General features: G+C 40.2%; 1 protein-coding gene across 7 annotated transcripts in view; it reads left to right on the top strand.

Moving 5' to 3' along the window:
- NAXD (NAD(P)HX dehydratase) overlaps positions 1–18,019 on the top strand; it is a 49,260-nt gene that overhangs the window by 18,481 nt on the left and 12,760 nt on the right. For all 7 annotated transcript variants that reach the window (XR_010079716.1, XM_063392772.1, XM_063392774.1 and 4 more), the window contains one exon: positions 4,317–4,425. Coding sequence is in view for 6 of the 7 variants with exons in the window: in XM_063392772.1 (XP_063248842.1) it covers positions 4,317–4,425 (109 nt within the window). In the remaining variant the exon portion in view is untranslated. The remainder of the gene's footprint in view (positions 1–4,316; positions 4,426–18,019) is intronic.

Here is an 18,019-nt window from a genome sequence, read left to right as displayed (position 1 = left end):
ATGCAAGATACTGAACACCATACTGTGGTCCTGTTTACCCAGCAGCTTCAGGGAGAGCAAATGATAAAGGTGTTGTGTCTGCCCTCCCAAGAGATCATCAGTCACCTCAGCCTCCCCTTACCTCTCACTAATAGCCAAGGAAAGCTGATCAGGTCCCATCTCTGATGTCCTTTTCCCTCGTGTGCCTCCATGTAATTCCCTCTGTCTGCTGCTTGTTTGTTTAGATCTGACTAATGGACAGTGTGTGAAGTTGATTCAGCGATTGCTGGCATTAACTTTAGACTCTTTCTTACCTGTGAAGCTTCACAGATACAATGCAAGTTACAGAACATCCTTCACTTTTTCTTATTAATTATTCTGTTGTCTTGCAGTTGTTACTGATGTGTTTGCCCTGTGATAGTTCTTTAATGTGTTCAGTCAGGTTTATTGGTTGCTTTGCAGACAAGCTAAGGTTTTGAGGAAGCATTTGGGAATTCGAAGGGGTGTTGCTTATTTGCTTGATTGAACAACAGTGAGCTTTCATAATCTAGATTTTCATCAGAATGGCATCTGATAACATGTCACATAACATGTAGTGATTAGCTGGAAGAAGCTGTTGCAGATTTGTTCATTCCCCATTTATTCCCGCATGTTGTTTGTCACTAGAATCATTTTTTGCACATCTGCACAATTGTACTGCAGTTCACTCTCCATGTTTACAGGTGTTACTGCTGGGATTCAGTTTCCCAATTATTCCTGTTGTTTATATCCATGGTGCAGAGTTTGTATATTTATATTAGGGGAAAGACAAACTAGTTCCCAAAGTCTTGCCCTGTCACCTTTCAAAAAACTTGCTTTATTTTGGAAAATTCCAAATTTTTATTTAACTGAAGTCTCTTTCAAAGGTTTTTACCCTCTTCTCAGAAATAGAAATGCTGTTTTCTCCTGGCCATAAGAGATTTTCTTACTCCTCTTTATACTATTACTAGCTTTGTGCTTTAGAGTTGGGGGTATTGCATTTGTGGTATTTCTTTCGGAAAAAAATCAAGTTGGATATCGTATGGCTCTGCGCTGCTAAAGGCAATAGTGATTCTTGCTTACTTGATTTGTTTCTGTCAAAGCTTGAAGATCACATCTCCTTTGATCAAGGGGACATCGTCTTCATACCTCATACCTTTCTGGAGAGGTGTTGGGTTTTTTTAAATACAGTGCTAATTTCAGTTGTTGTTTCAATGTCTTGGGCAGTGGAGGTGATAATTAAAAGGAGAAGTTTGAGATCAGGTTAGTAACCAGGCAGAGGAATCGATATGAAGTGACAAAGGAGGTTAGCTATGTTCTTTGTGTGAGCGTAGAACACCGTGAACAGCTGAGGACCTGACGTGGTATTTTGTGCTGCTGCCTCCAAAGCAGTTTTTTCCAAAGACATTTTTGTCTGGTTTTGATCCACAGGCAAACAAGAACATGCATTGACTTTTTCTTTATAGATAAACTAAATACTGCCAAAAAATATTTATTCCTCAGTACCGAGGCACAACTATCTCTATAGGCAAATTATCCAAATGATCCTTAGCAAGGATTTTGGCCCATGCCAACCAGCCCTTCCCAAACAATTTTTCCACTTATGAGGAATTACCATGGTCCAGGAACTGTGCCCAACAGGCAGCTTGAGCTTTGTCTGTTTTGAAGTCTGAGAGACCAGAGGCCATCTGATCTCACAGTCAGAGAACAGATGTGTTTGAACATCATGTGTAGACTGTAGCTGTTAAGATCTCAAGGAATTTCTGCCTTTGTGCTAAATCCCATGGTCAGGAACATTCAAGGTTTACCCCTGCCTGAAGAAAGCTGCTTGTTGATCATTTACACCCTATCAGCTTTAAAATGCTACTGGTTTGATGTGCATGTATGGACATAAAGTGTGAGATAGCACAACAGCCCTTCCAGAGCAGCTGTAGATACAGCATATTGGTACAGTGTCTGCAGCTGCATAGCCACAGTTATTGTGAACATCCATGTCTTGAAGTGAAGCTGGCATGATGCTGTTGAGACAGTATTCTTCTGCTTTCTTCATGAAGATTCAAAAACCATCAGTTACTTTACAGTATGTATTTATAACTGATTTTGCAATGTAGTAGTAGTCATTATCACCATTTTTAATCTCTTGACCCTTCACATCTTGGATTGCTTCTTGATGTGACATTGCAAAGGAGTTGAACAAAATGTTTGTAAAATGCTTTGAAGATGAAAAGCTCCACGGAAGGTTTTTATTATTACCAGAGGCAAAGTGTGCAGGAGTGACTTAATATTGGACTGTTTATTTCCCAAGAGATGGCTTTGTTTTGAAAAGTGTACATTATCAATTGAATTTTAGAAAATTTATCTTATTTCAAGCCTGAATATAAATAAATTGATAAACTTTTTAATAGTTAGAATATTTGCATAAGATATTTGTAGAAGAGCAGAGCATTTATGATACTATCTATGGCTCTTTTCTTAGCTTATGTTTAATGAAGCTTTTTAAAATGTATTTGGCTTCTACTGTCCAAAGGTATGTTGAATCCAGGCATCCTTATATATCTAGAAGTTGCAGTATTCTTACAGCTACATGGTATATATTTATTTGAGAAATATATATTGAGAGATATATTGCTCTTCAAAGATAAAATAAGTTCAGTATGTGAACAAAGAAAAGTGGTCTGCATTCAGAAATGATAATGTTTTATTAGAGTTTGATTTGCAGGTAGTTTTTCACATGTTCAACCTACCACATATTAAAGACCTGTCTTTTTTCTTTTTTTAATAATGTTTTAGCTATTTCTTGAATCCTTTTTATCGCCAGCCTCTATCTATACCATGAACTGATAGGTGATTGTACAGAGATGAATAAAAAGTGAGGTAACAATTCTCGAGCTGCTGCGGTTTCCACGCGAGGCAGAGGAGGGAGGGAGCTGCAGCATTCCAATGGAAGTTGAGGTTGCTGGAGCAGGGACTGCTCCAGGGCCAGCCATGTCCTGTGTGGTTCCCTGTCTCCCTTGCCCTTGCAGCGGTTGTGGCTCCCACCCTGCAGCCTTGTTTTGGCCGAGCTGTTGGGTGGTGTCAGCGCAGGGCACCTCGGGGCTCTCCGAGTCGGCTCTTGTGAGCAGAGGGGTGGCTGGGCTGCAGCCAGGCACCGCATCCCTGTGCCCTTGAGCAGGATGCCTCCCTCGCTCCCTGCAGCTGCAAAAGCTTTGGGCTCCTGCCTGGCTCTTGCAGAAATCATTGTGGAATCTGCTGATTCTGCCAGACACAACCTAAACACTTGTTCCCAAGTGCTGCGTCCCATCAGGACAGCTGTTGGTTGTAAAAAACATGCAGTGGCTTTAGTCTGTAATAATACAGCTTTGTTGGAGTATTGCAAGCTTACAATAATCTGGGCAATACTGTGAAGCAGTACCCCCTTGCTCAGCCTACAGGGAGCTTTATTCCCCCGTGCTTCAGTTAAAATGTTCATTTATTGTTGTCACTAATGTCAGAGATGGGGAGGGAGGGAGGCTAAATTTTCCCTCCCTACTGTCAGTAAGGATTAACTGCAAATGCTGGGCAGTGCTTTCAAAATATTCTGGCCTATTTACACAACAAAACTGATCAGAACAAAATAAACAGTTCTGGTCTGTGACTGAATGCTGTATTGTGGCAGCTGTATTTGGCAGTGAATTTTCTCATCATTTTTCCAATGTAGACAAAAACCAGAATGCTGTAGAAATTTTAAGCATTACAAGCAGATAATGCCCATACTGAATAGCTTGTTTCTTCTGTTGCCTTTTGGGGAAAGGGGACAATTTGGCTGTAATTCAGTTGGAACAAATTCTTATGAAGCAACTGACAAAAAAGCATATGAGTAGATTTATCATTCTGCCATGTGGGGTAATAAACAATTGCATCATCTCCAGCAAGCTGTAATATATACCTGCAAGATGGTGGCTCTCTCTCTAAGGTATAACCTCTGCAAAGAAGCATTAAATAGGGAATTGTGACAGACTCTAAAAATTGTTGGTTTCCTACTTGGATTTTGTTTTTTTATTTTGTAACAGCTGCGGTGGACACTTGCAGTTACCTCCTCATTTTTATGTGGTATCCTCTAAAGAATGAATTGAGAGAATTTTTTCATTTTAGCTGTTTGGACAACCATTCTATATTTCCTGGGTCACAGATTCTTGGTAGTTTGGAGGATAAAATTGCCTGACACTCAAGATGAGAAATAGCTCTTTCTGTCTTGCATCTTGGACTCAGTTTCTGAGAATACTAAAATGAAACCTTTTTAAATTTCTTTCTTTTTTATTTTTCCCCACACTTCCTTGTAGTGATAGTCCTAATGCTATCCATGAGGTGGAAAAGTGGTTACCACGGCTGCACTCGGTTGTGATAGGACCTGGCTTAGGTAGAGATGAAGTTCTGCTGGAGAACGCTAAGGTAATGTGCATACAGATATTTTATCCTATGTCTTTATGTTGAATTGTATTAACCATTCCTATATTTTGTATCCTTACACAAATGTTCTTGTTATGGTTGCTAAATATCAAATTTAATAAAATACTGTTGACTGAAATACTGAAAATTACAGTTCCTATCCATGGTCTTCATTGTTAAACTGTAACCTTCACTCTGAATTTTAGGCCACCTGTATGGTTGTTGTGATTTGCTTTTGTTTAGCTTGTGAAAGTCACTAATTAAGAAATAGGTGCGGGCATATCTAGATTAAAGGCTCTGTGTTTCCTAGGTGCAAAGCACCAGTACAGTAAAGTGGATTTGAGTTCCTAATTTTTGACAGTTCAGATGCGCCAAAGAACAGGGACTGTGTCCTCTTGCAATAAGAAATAATACTCTTAATTATAAAATGTTGCACATTTCCATTTTGGATAAAGAGAGAATCCTATTTTCTGTCAAGCCTTAGTGGAGAGCTGAAACAGGAGATTAGAGAGTTTTTTACTTTAAATAATATGTACTTAGACCATCCTCCCAATTATGTTTTGTATTACTGTCAACACATCTTTGTGTGTTTGAAGTGTGTCTTTCAGTCTAATGTCAATCTAATTTTGTACAATTGAATTTTTTTTCCTGAGCAGTATTACTGACTTAATCAGTGGCACTAACAAGTGGAATTAATATAATTTACTGAAATGACAGACAGTTACACAGTGAAACAGCAGGCAAGAGACTGGAGAGCACACTGTCCAAATGTTTACAATACCTAGAGAACTGTGAATGGTGGTTTTGCTAGGATTTTGTCAGAGAAAGTTGCTGTTGGAATTTCTTGCTTCTTTAAATATTTTTGGAAGGAAAATGTATATATTATGATACAGAGATGCAAAACTAATCAAGATTAAAAAATGACATAAATTTATTACAGCTGATGAAGAAATGAAATTGTATTATAAGTGAAAAATTAATATTTTTAAAAGATTTTATTATTTTTGAAAACATTTTTTCCAGAATTTGCTTTTTTTGAGGAAAAAATATTTGAGACAATCCTTTTTATTCTTGGCTATAAAAATATGAGTTTGACGGGCTTTTTTCCTAAAGGAAAACAACTTTAAACAAAAGAAAATAAGAATTTATTTAGAATATCTAAGATAATCTTCTTTTATGTCAGAATTCTGGCCAGGGTTTATGTGCTTATCTGTACTACAGAAGTATCTGGAAGATTTCTTGATTGTATTTTTTTCCTCCTTGCTAAAAATGATATTGCTTTCTTAGTGAATTACAAGCATACTTTTACTTCAGTCTGGCTGTCCTGTATAAGCCAGCTTAGAGTTAAAGAAACAAACCCAGCCAATAAAGACAAGGCATTTGGAAGTTACTTCATGCTAAAATCTCAGGGCACATTCATATGAGCTGTGGTTTGGCGTTAATAATTTCGAGTCACATTAAAGCTCAAGTTCTTTGTCTGCTCAGTAGTTGTGTAAGTGATCATTAGTTAGCCAGTGCTGAGGTTTTTAACATGCCAGTGGGGACAAGTGAACCCTGGCTGCCTGTCTGAGGAAGAGTGGTGCTTCTCTGTGCTGAGGGAAAGCGGAGTCTCCCTCCTGCTTCAACAGCAAATTTTAAGTGTCAAGGAAAAAAAAAACAAGATATGATAGCATTGCTATTTTCAACTTTTATAGGAGGCTGGCTTGGTATAAAGGTTTCTGGTTTCCCTTTAAGCTAACTGTGGCATGTATTGTGTGAATGCAGAGCTGGGAGGAAGGTGAGTGTCTGCTTTCTGGTCAGGGTTTTGTATCAGTGGCAGTGATGGTGAGATAGAGCTTCCCTCTGCCTCCTTCTGCCCCATTAAGGTGCCGAGGCATCGTGTTCTGGCATCTCTCTAAAGCTGTTTTTATGTCAGTTCTTGTCAGTATTGTGCCAGCACATTTCCAATTAATGTGCTTCTCCAAACAGTCATGTGTTTGGGCTGCTTCTCTCTTCTGAGCATTGAGAAATTAAGAAATTAATTACTAGTGCTGTAACCTTCAATTTCTGGTATATGGCCAAGAGACAGTGTTTTGTTGTGGAATAGCTTGAGTGCTTGTTGACCAGATGGTGCATCATCTCCAGATCAAAGAATGCTTTGCTTCCTCGGCATCTTTACTATGTCACCTGCCTCCCTCATTCTTAACGCCTGCACTGCTCACTGTGGCATTTGAGCTGCTTTCAACAGTCTGATTAAAAAAAAAAACAACCTTGTAATCAGTTTCCTTTGGTTTGATTTTTTTTTCCTTGAGCACCTTGATAGTCTTTGAATATGTATTTGCTGGCTTCCTGCAATTTTGTGGGTTTGTCTGTAATTCCATTTACAAGTCCTGTTACAAGAAGCTGCTCTGCAAGTTATATCCTCCTTTTTATAAGCCACGTGTGTGGGTCTGTGCCAGAACCCTCACATGCTGTTACTCAGTTGCTTGGAGCTGATGCTCAGTGAGAGCTTTCTAGCCATGGGTTTGTGAGACCAGGAACTATAGCTTCAGAAAATTCTCCTAAACAAAGTATTTGTTGTGTCCTGATAGCTGTACACCTCGATCCCTTGCAGATGTGGCAATTCTAGTCTCAACCTGGTTAGACCTTCCAATTCCAAAGCAGATAAGCAGTCCAAGCAGCTTCTTGTCAAGAAGAAAGAGCAAAACCACATTTCTGCTCCACTTCTCAGCTCCTGAGTCCTGCAGATTGAAACATTTCTGTTCCCCATACTACTTCAAACTTTTGAAATGCTGTTTCCACATCTGGTGTGAAAGTTGGCAATGATGTCAACTTTCTTGTAGGGAACATCAGGCCATCTATTTTTTCCTTTAAGTGTCCATGATTGATTCTGGCCAGAGATGCCAGTGTGTTATGTCACCAAGTTCAGCTCAGCTGGAGTGCTGCTGCTGGTGGTTTAGCCTGTTGAGAAGGAGTTTAGCTGCTGTGTGGCAGCAAGGCCAGGATCCTTATGACTGTCCTCTGCTTAGAAGCAGCATATTTTCAAAGCTGTTGGATATTCTCCTTTTCTTCACACAGCAGCAGTTATGTCCCTGTCATATCTGCCAATCACAAATTACTTAATTCAGCTGTTGCAAGTCTGTTTGCACTTCTGGCTTTACTCTGAGCTGGTTTTCCTTCTAGGAGAAGCTTGGAAGTAGAGAAAGTTCTGCCTGTGCCATCAGGAGCTGTCTCTTGGGTGTGTGAGAGAACCGAGTTCCTCTGCTGCAGGGTGATGAGTGCAGCTTCCGAGAGGACTGTGTTAAAGCTGCAGTGTTCCTTTCATAGCCTCCTGGGAGAGCAGGAGGTGCCTAATGCTCCAGGATGTTCTGCATTCTGCTGCCACCTAGCAGTTAGGCAGTTACAGGCTGAGCTGTGTCCTTCATCAGTTTCCATCCTCTTGTCATCTCCTTTCCCCAATTCCTTCTGGCTTTGAGGCCAGATGGGCTGATAGAGGATGGCTGGTGGAATAGCAGTTACTGTAGGGATCACACAGATAAGCGTTCATCCTTATGAAGAGCCCCCTCCTTAACTGAGCTCTTCAATGTTGGAATCTTCCTTGCTTGTAACTGGGATCCTTCCCTTTCTCCTTGGAGTGGCAGCACCAAGTCCTGGACTCTGGTTGTCCAGACTTCCTGTGTCTTGCTTGAAGTCAGAGTGCTATTTTCAGCAGAGCATGCTTGCTTTCCTCCTGTAGGAGAGAGGTAATGATTAATGGCATGAACAGCTCTGTGTCTTTCAGATTACATGGTAAAACTGACTGGGTTCTCAAACCATATGCTTGTTCCTTTTGCTCAATTCTCAGTCTGTGTTTTAGCTTCCAGAACATGTCAGGAATACCAGCCTGGGTTTTCTTTTGGCTGAGGCCCTGCCTAGCTGCCATTTCTGCCTATTGCTGTTGCTGTTCTTCTTCCCTCAGCCGCCTTGCCCTGCAGTGCTTCCCTCAGCCAGTCATTTGCCCTTAAAGACCTCTGCTGTCCCTTGGGATATAAATTTCAGAATTTTCCACCCCTTGTGACATCATCTTAAGGTTGTGTTAAGGTGTCTTGGCTGTAGTTAACATCTACATGGAGAGAGAGGTTTGGGCCCTTGTCACGGATCATCCCCATCGGGTGTTCCCAGAGAGACCCCATTGAAGTTTTCAGATGGGTGGATTCTCAGTTCCACCTTGATTGAAGCATCAGCCTTCCTTTGATTAGTTGGATTATTTTCTGCCTTTCAAGCCTCATGCATTCAAGGTTTAGGCAACACTTCACAGCCCTGATACGTTGTGAGAATGGACCAGGTGCTTCACTACACTATCTGCACTAGTTTTTTGCAAGATCAAGAGCACTGCAGAATACAGGGCCACCTGTTGTTAACATATGAGTCTGTTAGAGTTGAATCTGTCACTGTGGGCCTTGAAAAGGATTTTCCTCTTGATATCTAAGTGGCCCTCTCAGTTCTATTTGTACCACAGGTACAAGAGAAGCATCCCAGGTGAATGTTGCAGGTGGCAGATTGGTATTGCCTGTGGTACCTACCACCATGTACAAATACGAACCAACAGAGTGTTTGGAGTCACTGCTCATGGCAACTCAAATCAGCAGAGTTATTTCCATTCTTTAGTGTGTGTCATATGCATTTGCTTCCTCCCTGTTTATACCCTTTGGAGGTTCTTGCTGTGGGGATTCAGCTGCTCATAAGGAACTGAAGGCAATGCCTCTTTCTCTTCTAAGCCCTCAGCTAGGAGGAGGTGAGGTAGTTGGAATCTTGTGTTTGGGGTATTGCAGGGGCAAAACCCAGTGAGATGTGTGTACAGCCAGCCTTCACCCACAGCCCAGCATTGATGCACATATCACAAACAGAATCCAGTGAAAAACTGACCTCCAAGGTAGCCAAGCTTCATTGCTTTCAAAAGGCCTGATGAGGCCCAGGATTTGTGGATATCCTCTCCTAAGGTGGGGCTGTTGCTGGGTTAGGATGCAGTCTCTGTGGCAGTGTTACTGATGTGGATAAAGCTTGGCAACACCAGCTCAAGACAGAGATACCCTCTTGCTTATGGCAAGAAACTACTGCTGCTTGTGCTAAGAACTATTAGTATTCTGTGGCTTCCTCACAGATGTCTTGATTAGAAAAATACTGTTTGAATACATGCTAACAGTACCTTAAATACAGGTTTATGCAGCTTGCAGACAGAATTTATTTCTAATATGTGTAATGGATCTGGATGAAAGTCATTCACAGTGAAGTGGGATATTTATTTGCTTTCTGCATGTAGGCTTATATTGTTTAACTTGATTTTAATACTCAAAAGCATTTGTAAGCAAAACACTGGTGTTGGATATCTCTTCAAATCTTTCTGAGCTCATTTGGCTAAAAACCCTAAAAAAATTGGCAGTGATAAATTCAGTTCATTAAGTTCATTTTAAGCATGACAAGTTCATTTTAAGTTTATGTTTATTTAAGACAAAGTGCCAACAGCTGACCATGAATATCTTAAGCCAAATCTAGTTAACATAATCAGCTATAAATTGGGAACCTTGTAGAGTTTTCATTGTGAGTGCAAAAATTCAATGAATGAGATCATGAGAAAAATTACTGCTTTTATTTATTCTGATGTAGATACTTAGAGTTTGGATTGCAATAAAAAGTATTAATATTTGAAAGTGGATTTTCATGTGTTTAGGGCTGACATGTATGTATAAATGTAGCTTCTCAAATGGTCTCTGGCTGACCATGATTTTGGGGGAGCATAGGCAAAAAGCAGTGCTCTGTATTGTTTCATAACTAGGACAGTATTTCAGAGGCTTTTGCTTTTTCTAATTGTGTTCAGGTATTACTTCAGTTTATGTCACTTCTTTAGGAATTTAGCTTTGATTGAAGCTGATATTAAGAAGCTGTTAGTTGCAATTTTCCACCATGCTTAAGGCAAGTGATCTAATTTGAATTCAAAGAAGGAGTCTACAAACGAATAATTTTCTTCTTTTTTTTAAATGTAGAATAGAGCAGTTTTGATTAGCTGCCATCTACAATGTCTTCAGCTTTGTTAATTGTAACAGCTTCTAACATCTCCCAAAGCACTTAATGAGCCTGACTCTTTAGAGTCCTTATCACACTCTGCCCGGCTTCAGTGAGATATTTTGCTGTGCACCTGAAAATCTGTTTTGGAATACAGGGCATAGCATGTGGTACTACAGTTAAAAGACAAAAGACCAACATAAACTGAATGGAGCATAAACCACAAGATGAAGAATCTATGTGTTCCAGAGGAGGGATATTCATCTCTATTATGTGACTCTTCATTCACAAGTGGTGGTCATGCCTTGCATGAGGTTTGAGGGTTTAGTGGAGCAATTAATGAATTAGTGATAGGTGTGATTACAGAAATACAAAAAGTGAAACTCGGGCAATTGTGCTAGTTAAAGGTGATTTATATATATATATATATATATATATATATATATATCTTGTCCACAAAGATTTTTGTTGTCTTTGCTGAATTTTGAAAGGAGGCTGTGTCTTTGGATCAACTTGTAAGAGTTAATAAAAGCATGTTTAAGAGACAACTGCATGTTTTAACTAGTGAGTCAATTAAAAAACCTAAAACCAGTTTTGAAATTTCTGAAAATATGGCTCTAATGGGAAGAACCTCAAATAGTGGAACTCCATTCTTAATGTTTTTCAAACTGCTTGCATCAAATAGAATATATTAAGGGAAGCTTCTCCCCCCTGCCAGCTATGACTGTAGCCTTGAGCACAGCCTGTGCCTGGGATATTTGCCTGCTTCTAGCTGTGCAAGATTACAAATTCCTGCTTGCCAAGCCCATTTCCCAGGCATTTCCACCAGAGAGCTGCATCCTGACCTCTATTGCAGCTGAGTCCCTGCTAACTCTGCATTTATCCAGACTTGAAGCAAGCAAGGCAGAAATGCTTCCCAGGGCTTTCAGTGCCTATTTGTAGGAATCGATTCGCAGCGTGTTGGGGTGGAACTTATTTGTTCCTCCCGGTCACCTTGGGGAGGAGGATGTGTGGAAATGCTTCGAGCTGCAGCATTTACAGGAAAATTTGGGCACCCTTTTTCTTTTTTCTCTCTGTTTCAGACAAAACCATGGATGTAGGATTGCTGGTTGAGAGCAGTATCCATGTAGAAAATATAAGCAATTATAGGTAGCGTTTCAACAGCAGTTTGTGATCCTAGCGTTCAGGAGAGGGTTCTTTGTAAAAGGGACTGCCACTCCCAATGCCAGGTTATGCACAATTTGCATGTCTTTACCAAAGCAGAGTGTGTAATTACATACAACTTGCAGTGGAGTGCCCTTTCAGTGGGCTGAAGGCACTGCTTCCTAAAGTGTTTGGATGTCATTTTGGTCAATACTGTCCGTTATTATGGCATGTTAAGGCTTGAATTTCTTTTTGAGAACCCAAGTAAGACTTTGCCCAAAAGTGGGTCAAGACATGACTCTTGAAGGGACTGAGGAAATGCGGTGTTTTTTGCTGATGTCAAGTAAAGCAATCTTTCCTTTGCTAGGTAGAAAAATGGCAATGTGAAAATTAATTACTGTAGTGGGATAGATGTTGCTTTATATACTCTGCTAATCTGTTTTTTTGTTCATTTTATTAAAATTCAATCTTATAATTAAATGACTGGGTCTAATTTCCTGATTCTTCCCTTTTTAAACACCAAATGCAAAAGTTTTGTATAGCTGAACTAGCTCATGAGGAAGAACATAAGTAGTGATAAAACTACTAATATAAGTCACTGCGGGCATTCTTCTGCTAATCCACATCTAATTAAAAAAGCTGAAAAGTATATCTCAGGCATGGCAAACCTACCTAATTGTCTCTTCTGTGTATCAGTGGAGAACCAGCTTTTATGCTGTTGCATGTAGGCAGCATAAATAGGATGGGTGTTACTGCTGGCTGGTGGACTTAGGTGGGGAAGTCAGACTGCAGAGTTTCTTTCCAAGAGGCTGTGGGTACTTGCTGAGAGGGCACCAGCTGTTCTCTGCCCCTGGGGCCTCAGGGTGGCTGCTCTGTGAACACTTCCATGGCTGATAAGGGATCCTTTGCTTGAACTTAGGATCTCCACAGCAATTTATTCCTCTCTCATGTGTTCCCCACTATTCTCCACGTGGCTGTTCCTTACAACCAGGAGCTCATCTCTGCCCTGTTCTCTTTTCTGTAATACTTGTGGAAGTGTGCAGGAGTCCTGGATGTCCCTGTTAGTACAGTGCAGGTGAATCTTGTGTTTCACAGCACAGCTGCAGCTATCGAATGGTTAAATCCTATCATGCTTTTCTGCATTACTGCGTCCTGTCTCAGCAGTATCCTGTCCATTTGTTCCTTCAGGCTTCTCCCTCCTGCAGTCCTTTCCAGACTGAATAATTTTGCATGTGTGTGTGTTTTACAGGTATTGGTGTGTTGGGGGTTTTGTGTTTCAGGTTTTTTTGGGGGAAGTGTGGGGGTTGGTGTGTTTTGGTGATTTTGCTTTTTTTGTGTTTCAGCTTTGTCTTTTGGGCTTCTTTTAAAGATTGGAATTTGGGTTTGGGAATCTCTTTTAAAATTCACATGTGAAAGTTGGGACAGAAAACAGATTTCTGCTAGAAATGAATGCATTGCATTTAAGAAAATAGTTTCCGTGATAATAAAAAAAAATAATGAAAACACATTAATTTTCATCCTTACTTCATAAATCTTTATAATTACAGTAAAGAGTTACCTTTCCTCTGACACACCAATGATTTCTACTGTGACACAAGTTCTTTTTCAGTTCTTGCTGAGTACATTACTTGCGTGGAAGTCCTGAATAATGAGTCAAAGAAAAAGGTTTTTTCAGGAAATCGTGTATTTCAAGAGTAGAGTAGGAGTAGATTCAGGTTAATTTTACCCTTGCTGGCTTTCTTCCCCTCAGCCAGAAACTGCAATGACTGAAATACTATTTTGGGCAATTCTAAATGTCAAGTATTTGGTGCTGCTAACAAATAATAACTGTGAGAGAGTTTGTGCCATAGAGCAGCTTCGTGGGATGTGTGAATCCCAGGTAATTTCTTCTTTGGCTTAATGAGGACAGCAGCTTCAGATTTGGTCTTGTTATTAGGAGAGGAAACTCTTGTTACAGATTTGTTCTAGCACAAGTACTGCAGTCTTGCAATACAGTTAATCATCACTGATTTTAATAAGAGGGGGTTGACACCGCTTTTCCTTTTCTCATGTAAATGTTGAATCACTGTTTCAGAGGACCTACCAAGTATTTAGCCAGCTGATACAAAGAAGACTATCTCTAGCAAGAGGTTGCCCAAACCCCATTATTAAGACTCTCAATATGAAAGATAAGAGACTGAATTTTGGCTATGGCTATGAATTGCAGAGGAAGGATCCAAATTTCAGTCTTTGATATCTTAGCTACACAGTGTGGCTGTAGGTCAAAGGGTTGGGTGACAAGAGTGTGTCATCCTCTTCTTCTCATGATTGTCCCCTCTGCTTTGTGGCTCGTGCCAAGGTTGCCTTGTGAGTCCAGTGCTTCAGTTTTGGATGTCCTTGAGGGCTTAGGAGTCCACTGAAGGAGATGCTCCTGCCTTGTTCCAAGCTGAACCACCACTGCTGTAGTATAATACATTCTGTGCACAGAAAGTTTGTCCATTGGGATGTTCTGGAGCTAGAAACTTCAAAATCTTAATATTTAAAATGCTGTTTAAAGGGAAGAGGTGGTGTCTTGGGCTTATCATTGATATCTGTGTGTGTTCCTGTTCACTTGTCATTGGTGTTCTGATTTCAGTTTTTGTCTTAGTGACATTCCTTAATATTTTTATTTGCAAATGTTCTCTTCTAAATCCTTTCCCACAGAAATAATTGTTCCATTGGATAAAACTGAACAGGTGGTTTCTGTTCATACATAGAATTTCATTAGGAACTGTTGAATAGGTTTTGGTGAGAATGCAGAATTAGTCTGAGCTGTATTAATTGGCAAATTAACAATGAAGGTTCTTCTGTATCTACAGGTATTAACCAAAAAAGTCCATACCAAATACTGAGCTACAAATACAGCTGAAAATTGATTTTTGCTTCCAGGAACAAAGTACTCTGCATAAGGGATGTTGCCATTATTGCCATAAACTCCTAATGCAAATATTTAAGGGGTTTTTTTCAATATGGTATTTGAAGAAGTAGTATTTAAAAGTGGGCTTCATCTCACCTAATTCTTGGTGTCTAAAAATAAAACAGTGAAGTGTCTCTGCACCCCTGTGATAGCTGAGGAGAGTCAGGTATGTCTGTTTATTCATCCCACCCTAGATGGGGTGTGTAAGCTGCTCTCCAGTGGTCCTGTCCACAATCAGTAAGAAACAGAGGTTCTCCCATGAATGTCGTGTCCTTCAAACGTGTGGCTGTCTTAGGGGACTTCCCTGATCTTAACTGGTTTATTATAGTTTCGAAATCACCCCTGCCCTCCCCAGAACTTCCTCTCTGAGGTTCCTTGTCTATCTCTAAGCAATTTCTGTCTGGGTTTAAGGAAGGAAGAGAAAAGGAAAACAAATAAGATAGGGGCTTTGTTTGTTTGGTTTGTTTGTTTTTTATTGTTTGGCTTTTTTTTTAATCAAAAATGAGCTTTCTAAATAAGACAAACGACTTTGTATCCCCTGATTATTTGTTTTATAAGGAGAGGAAGAGCAAGCAAAGATCATTCAGTATGTTAGATTAGAAACTGATACCTCAGAGACTTGGTACATAATAAAAGTTGCTTGCCCAGTAGATTTTACTTAGCAAGGTGAAATTTCTTTTTAGAGTGGAGGTCAAATGTTTCAGGATTGTGAAGGATGTGCTTGAGAGGTAGGAACTCAAAACATTATTAGGAAAAACCGCTTTATTTCTCTGAAGTGTACCGGTGATCTGGCCTTCCAGATGCTATTTAGCAGTAGATACATTGTCAGGCTTTATAATTTCCATTTTTTTTATCTTACACATACATTCTTTTGGTATACCATGGATCTTCAGGGTTGCTTATTTAGGAGAGAGCACGAGATTCCAGTAGCCAAGATGGCAATTATGAGGAAACATGAAAAGGGGCCAAACAATAACAGCAGCTGCCAAACTGCAGCTGTTTTGGGAGCAAAACTTTGGCAAAATTCCTTCCCTAGATTTCTTATAATACATTTAAGAGAATAGTTCAGAAGGATAAGGACTCCTGAGATCTGGTGTCTTCCTTACTGGCTGTTGGGGGAAGTCTTTTTTAGTTTTAGAAAATCAAGTGTCATGAAAGACTGGCTTACTGAAGCTGATATGCTAGAATAAACTGGTGATTCATATTAGTGGGAAGTGGAGCAGTAATCATTTTAAGTGTACTGAAGGAGCTTGGTGAAGCCGCTAATGTACAAAAATACTCTAATTATAACCAGTTAGGAAATCAGGTTGTACTGAAAGGTATTTGTATCTTCAAAGACTGGGGGAGGATGATCTTGCTGAGGTCTGGGTCTCAGTGCCCTAAGATATCTAATCAGAAGAGCTAAGTATGGTTCAAAAATAATTGGGCTGTTGGATCTATAACACTCATTTTTACAAGGAAAAAACAAACAGCAAAACACAAAATCTGGTTCCTAGATTCACAGCCTTGTTTTTTTGTTCCAAAGTGAGCCGAGTTAAACATAATTGTTAATGAACTTAACACAGCAGGGGCAAAGCAGTGCAGCTTCTGTGAAGGAAAACTGAGCTGTGCACATCTGTGCAGATTAACAGGAATGAATTAAGAAATTAATTTCTTACACATTTCTTAAAAGCTTTGAAAGTAAGGCGCTGTGGTTTTCAGAATGCCACAGTAAATTCTAGGTGTGTTTTAAGACTCATATAAGACTTATATATCCATCCTCACACAGCTGTTAAGTATACTTACTAATAAATTTGAATAATTTAGCAGCAGCTGAACAGTGTGAGTTGTGTAAAACCTGCGATTGGTTCAAAATTATTCAAGTAGCTGAGTAAAGGAGAAGACCCTGTGGTGTTCCCTAGGGATCTCAAAGGAGGTGGGCTTCTGGCAGTCTGACACACAGCCCAAGTTGTGCAAGTCTGGAGGAAAGGTTTCTGTTCTCTAGCAGCTTCTACTGTAGCTGCAGCTGTGTGTTGAGACAAGTCCTAGGCTTGGAGCAGTGGGTAGTATCACGCTTCCAAACTGCAAGCAGTGCCTGACAGAGAAAATGGAAGGGAAATATTTTCCACTGGTATTGGAAAAATCAGAGTCAGGTAGTAATGTTTGTGAGGATATGCATATGTGATATGTAATAATTTACAGGGAGCAAGGTAGGTAGTGTTTATTTTGACCCTTATACAAGAAAAGAGAGATGTTCAATACCCTGAACATTAATTAAAAATTGCTTCCTTATTCCTTACATCATGTCTTGCTAGCCTGTGAAGCTCAGTGCCATATGATAGCTAATCTGAAGAGCTTAATAACATTCAAAAGTAATTAAACTTTTGGATGGATACCATGCTCTGTTATCTTATACAGGAAAAAGATAAACCCTCCAGCTTCAAAGATGAGTTGGTAATAACCAACACTGAAAAAAACTTCACCTCTCATTAAAAAACTTGAGGATCAGTCATTGCTGTTGCTGGGTTTGGATGGAGAACAAGGGCAGACAGTCTGCTCAGAGATACTGCTTGCTGAAAAAAACACTTTCACAAGTGGTCTGTTGTCTGGGCCACCTTGGTTTTGCTTTCAAAGCATAAAACCTCCAGAACCATGGGTGAAATGACATCGTACATACTGCGTGTCTTGGATGTTTGTTTGTACATAACCTAACACTGCAGTGGAGCTGTCAGCAGCAAAACAACTGAAGTTAGTATTATGGTTATTGGTAGATCTCTATCAAGGCAGTACTCACTGGGATTTTTCTGGTTTATTTAATTGAAGATCCATGTTTACTATGTGTGATTTGTGTTGGCATTGCACACCTCCTACAGCAGGCAGAGTGGGTGAGATTGCTTGTTTGCTTATTGTGGTGGGTTGACCCTGGCTGAATGCTGGGTGCCCATCAAAGCTTCTCTATCACTGCCCTCCTCAGCTGGACAGGGGAGAGAAAATACAACAAAAGACTCGTGGGTTAAGATAAAGACATGAGAGATCATTCACCGGTTAGTTATATTGAAGTATGTGCAACAGACTCAACTTGGGGAAATTAATTGATTTTTGTAACAAATGGAATCAGAGTAGGATAATGAGAAATAAAACCAAATGGTAGAACACCTTCCCTCTACCCCTCCTTTCTTCCCAAGCTTATTTTAATTCCAAAGTTGTTCATTTCCCTGCTCTCAGTGGTGCAGGGGGTTGCAGTTCATCACATATTGTCTCTGCTGCTCTTTCCTCCTCGCGGGAAGGACTCCACGTTCTTCCTCTGTTCCTCCATGGGGTTTCTCTGAAAAGAGACAAATTCTCCACAAACTTCTCCAGTGGACTTCCCATGGACTGCAGTTCTTCACAAACTGCTCCCACATGGGTCCTTCCCATGGGGTGCAGTCCTTCAGGCACAGACTGTTCCAGTGTGGGCTCCTCTCTCCGTGGGGCCACACGTCCTGCCAGGAGCCTGTTTCAGTGCACACTTCCCAAGGGGTC

The sequence above is a fragment of the Prinia subflava genome, chromosome 3 (genome assembly GCF_021018805.1).
Source record: "Prinia subflava isolate CZ2003 ecotype Zambia chromosome 3, Cam_Psub_1.2, whole genome shotgun sequence".
Classification (NCBI taxonomy): domain Eukaryota; kingdom Metazoa; phylum Chordata; class Aves; order Passeriformes; family Cisticolidae; genus Prinia; species Prinia subflava.
Note: the sequence above shows the minus strand (reverse complement) of the source record. Positions and strands in the feature narration are given on the sequence as shown.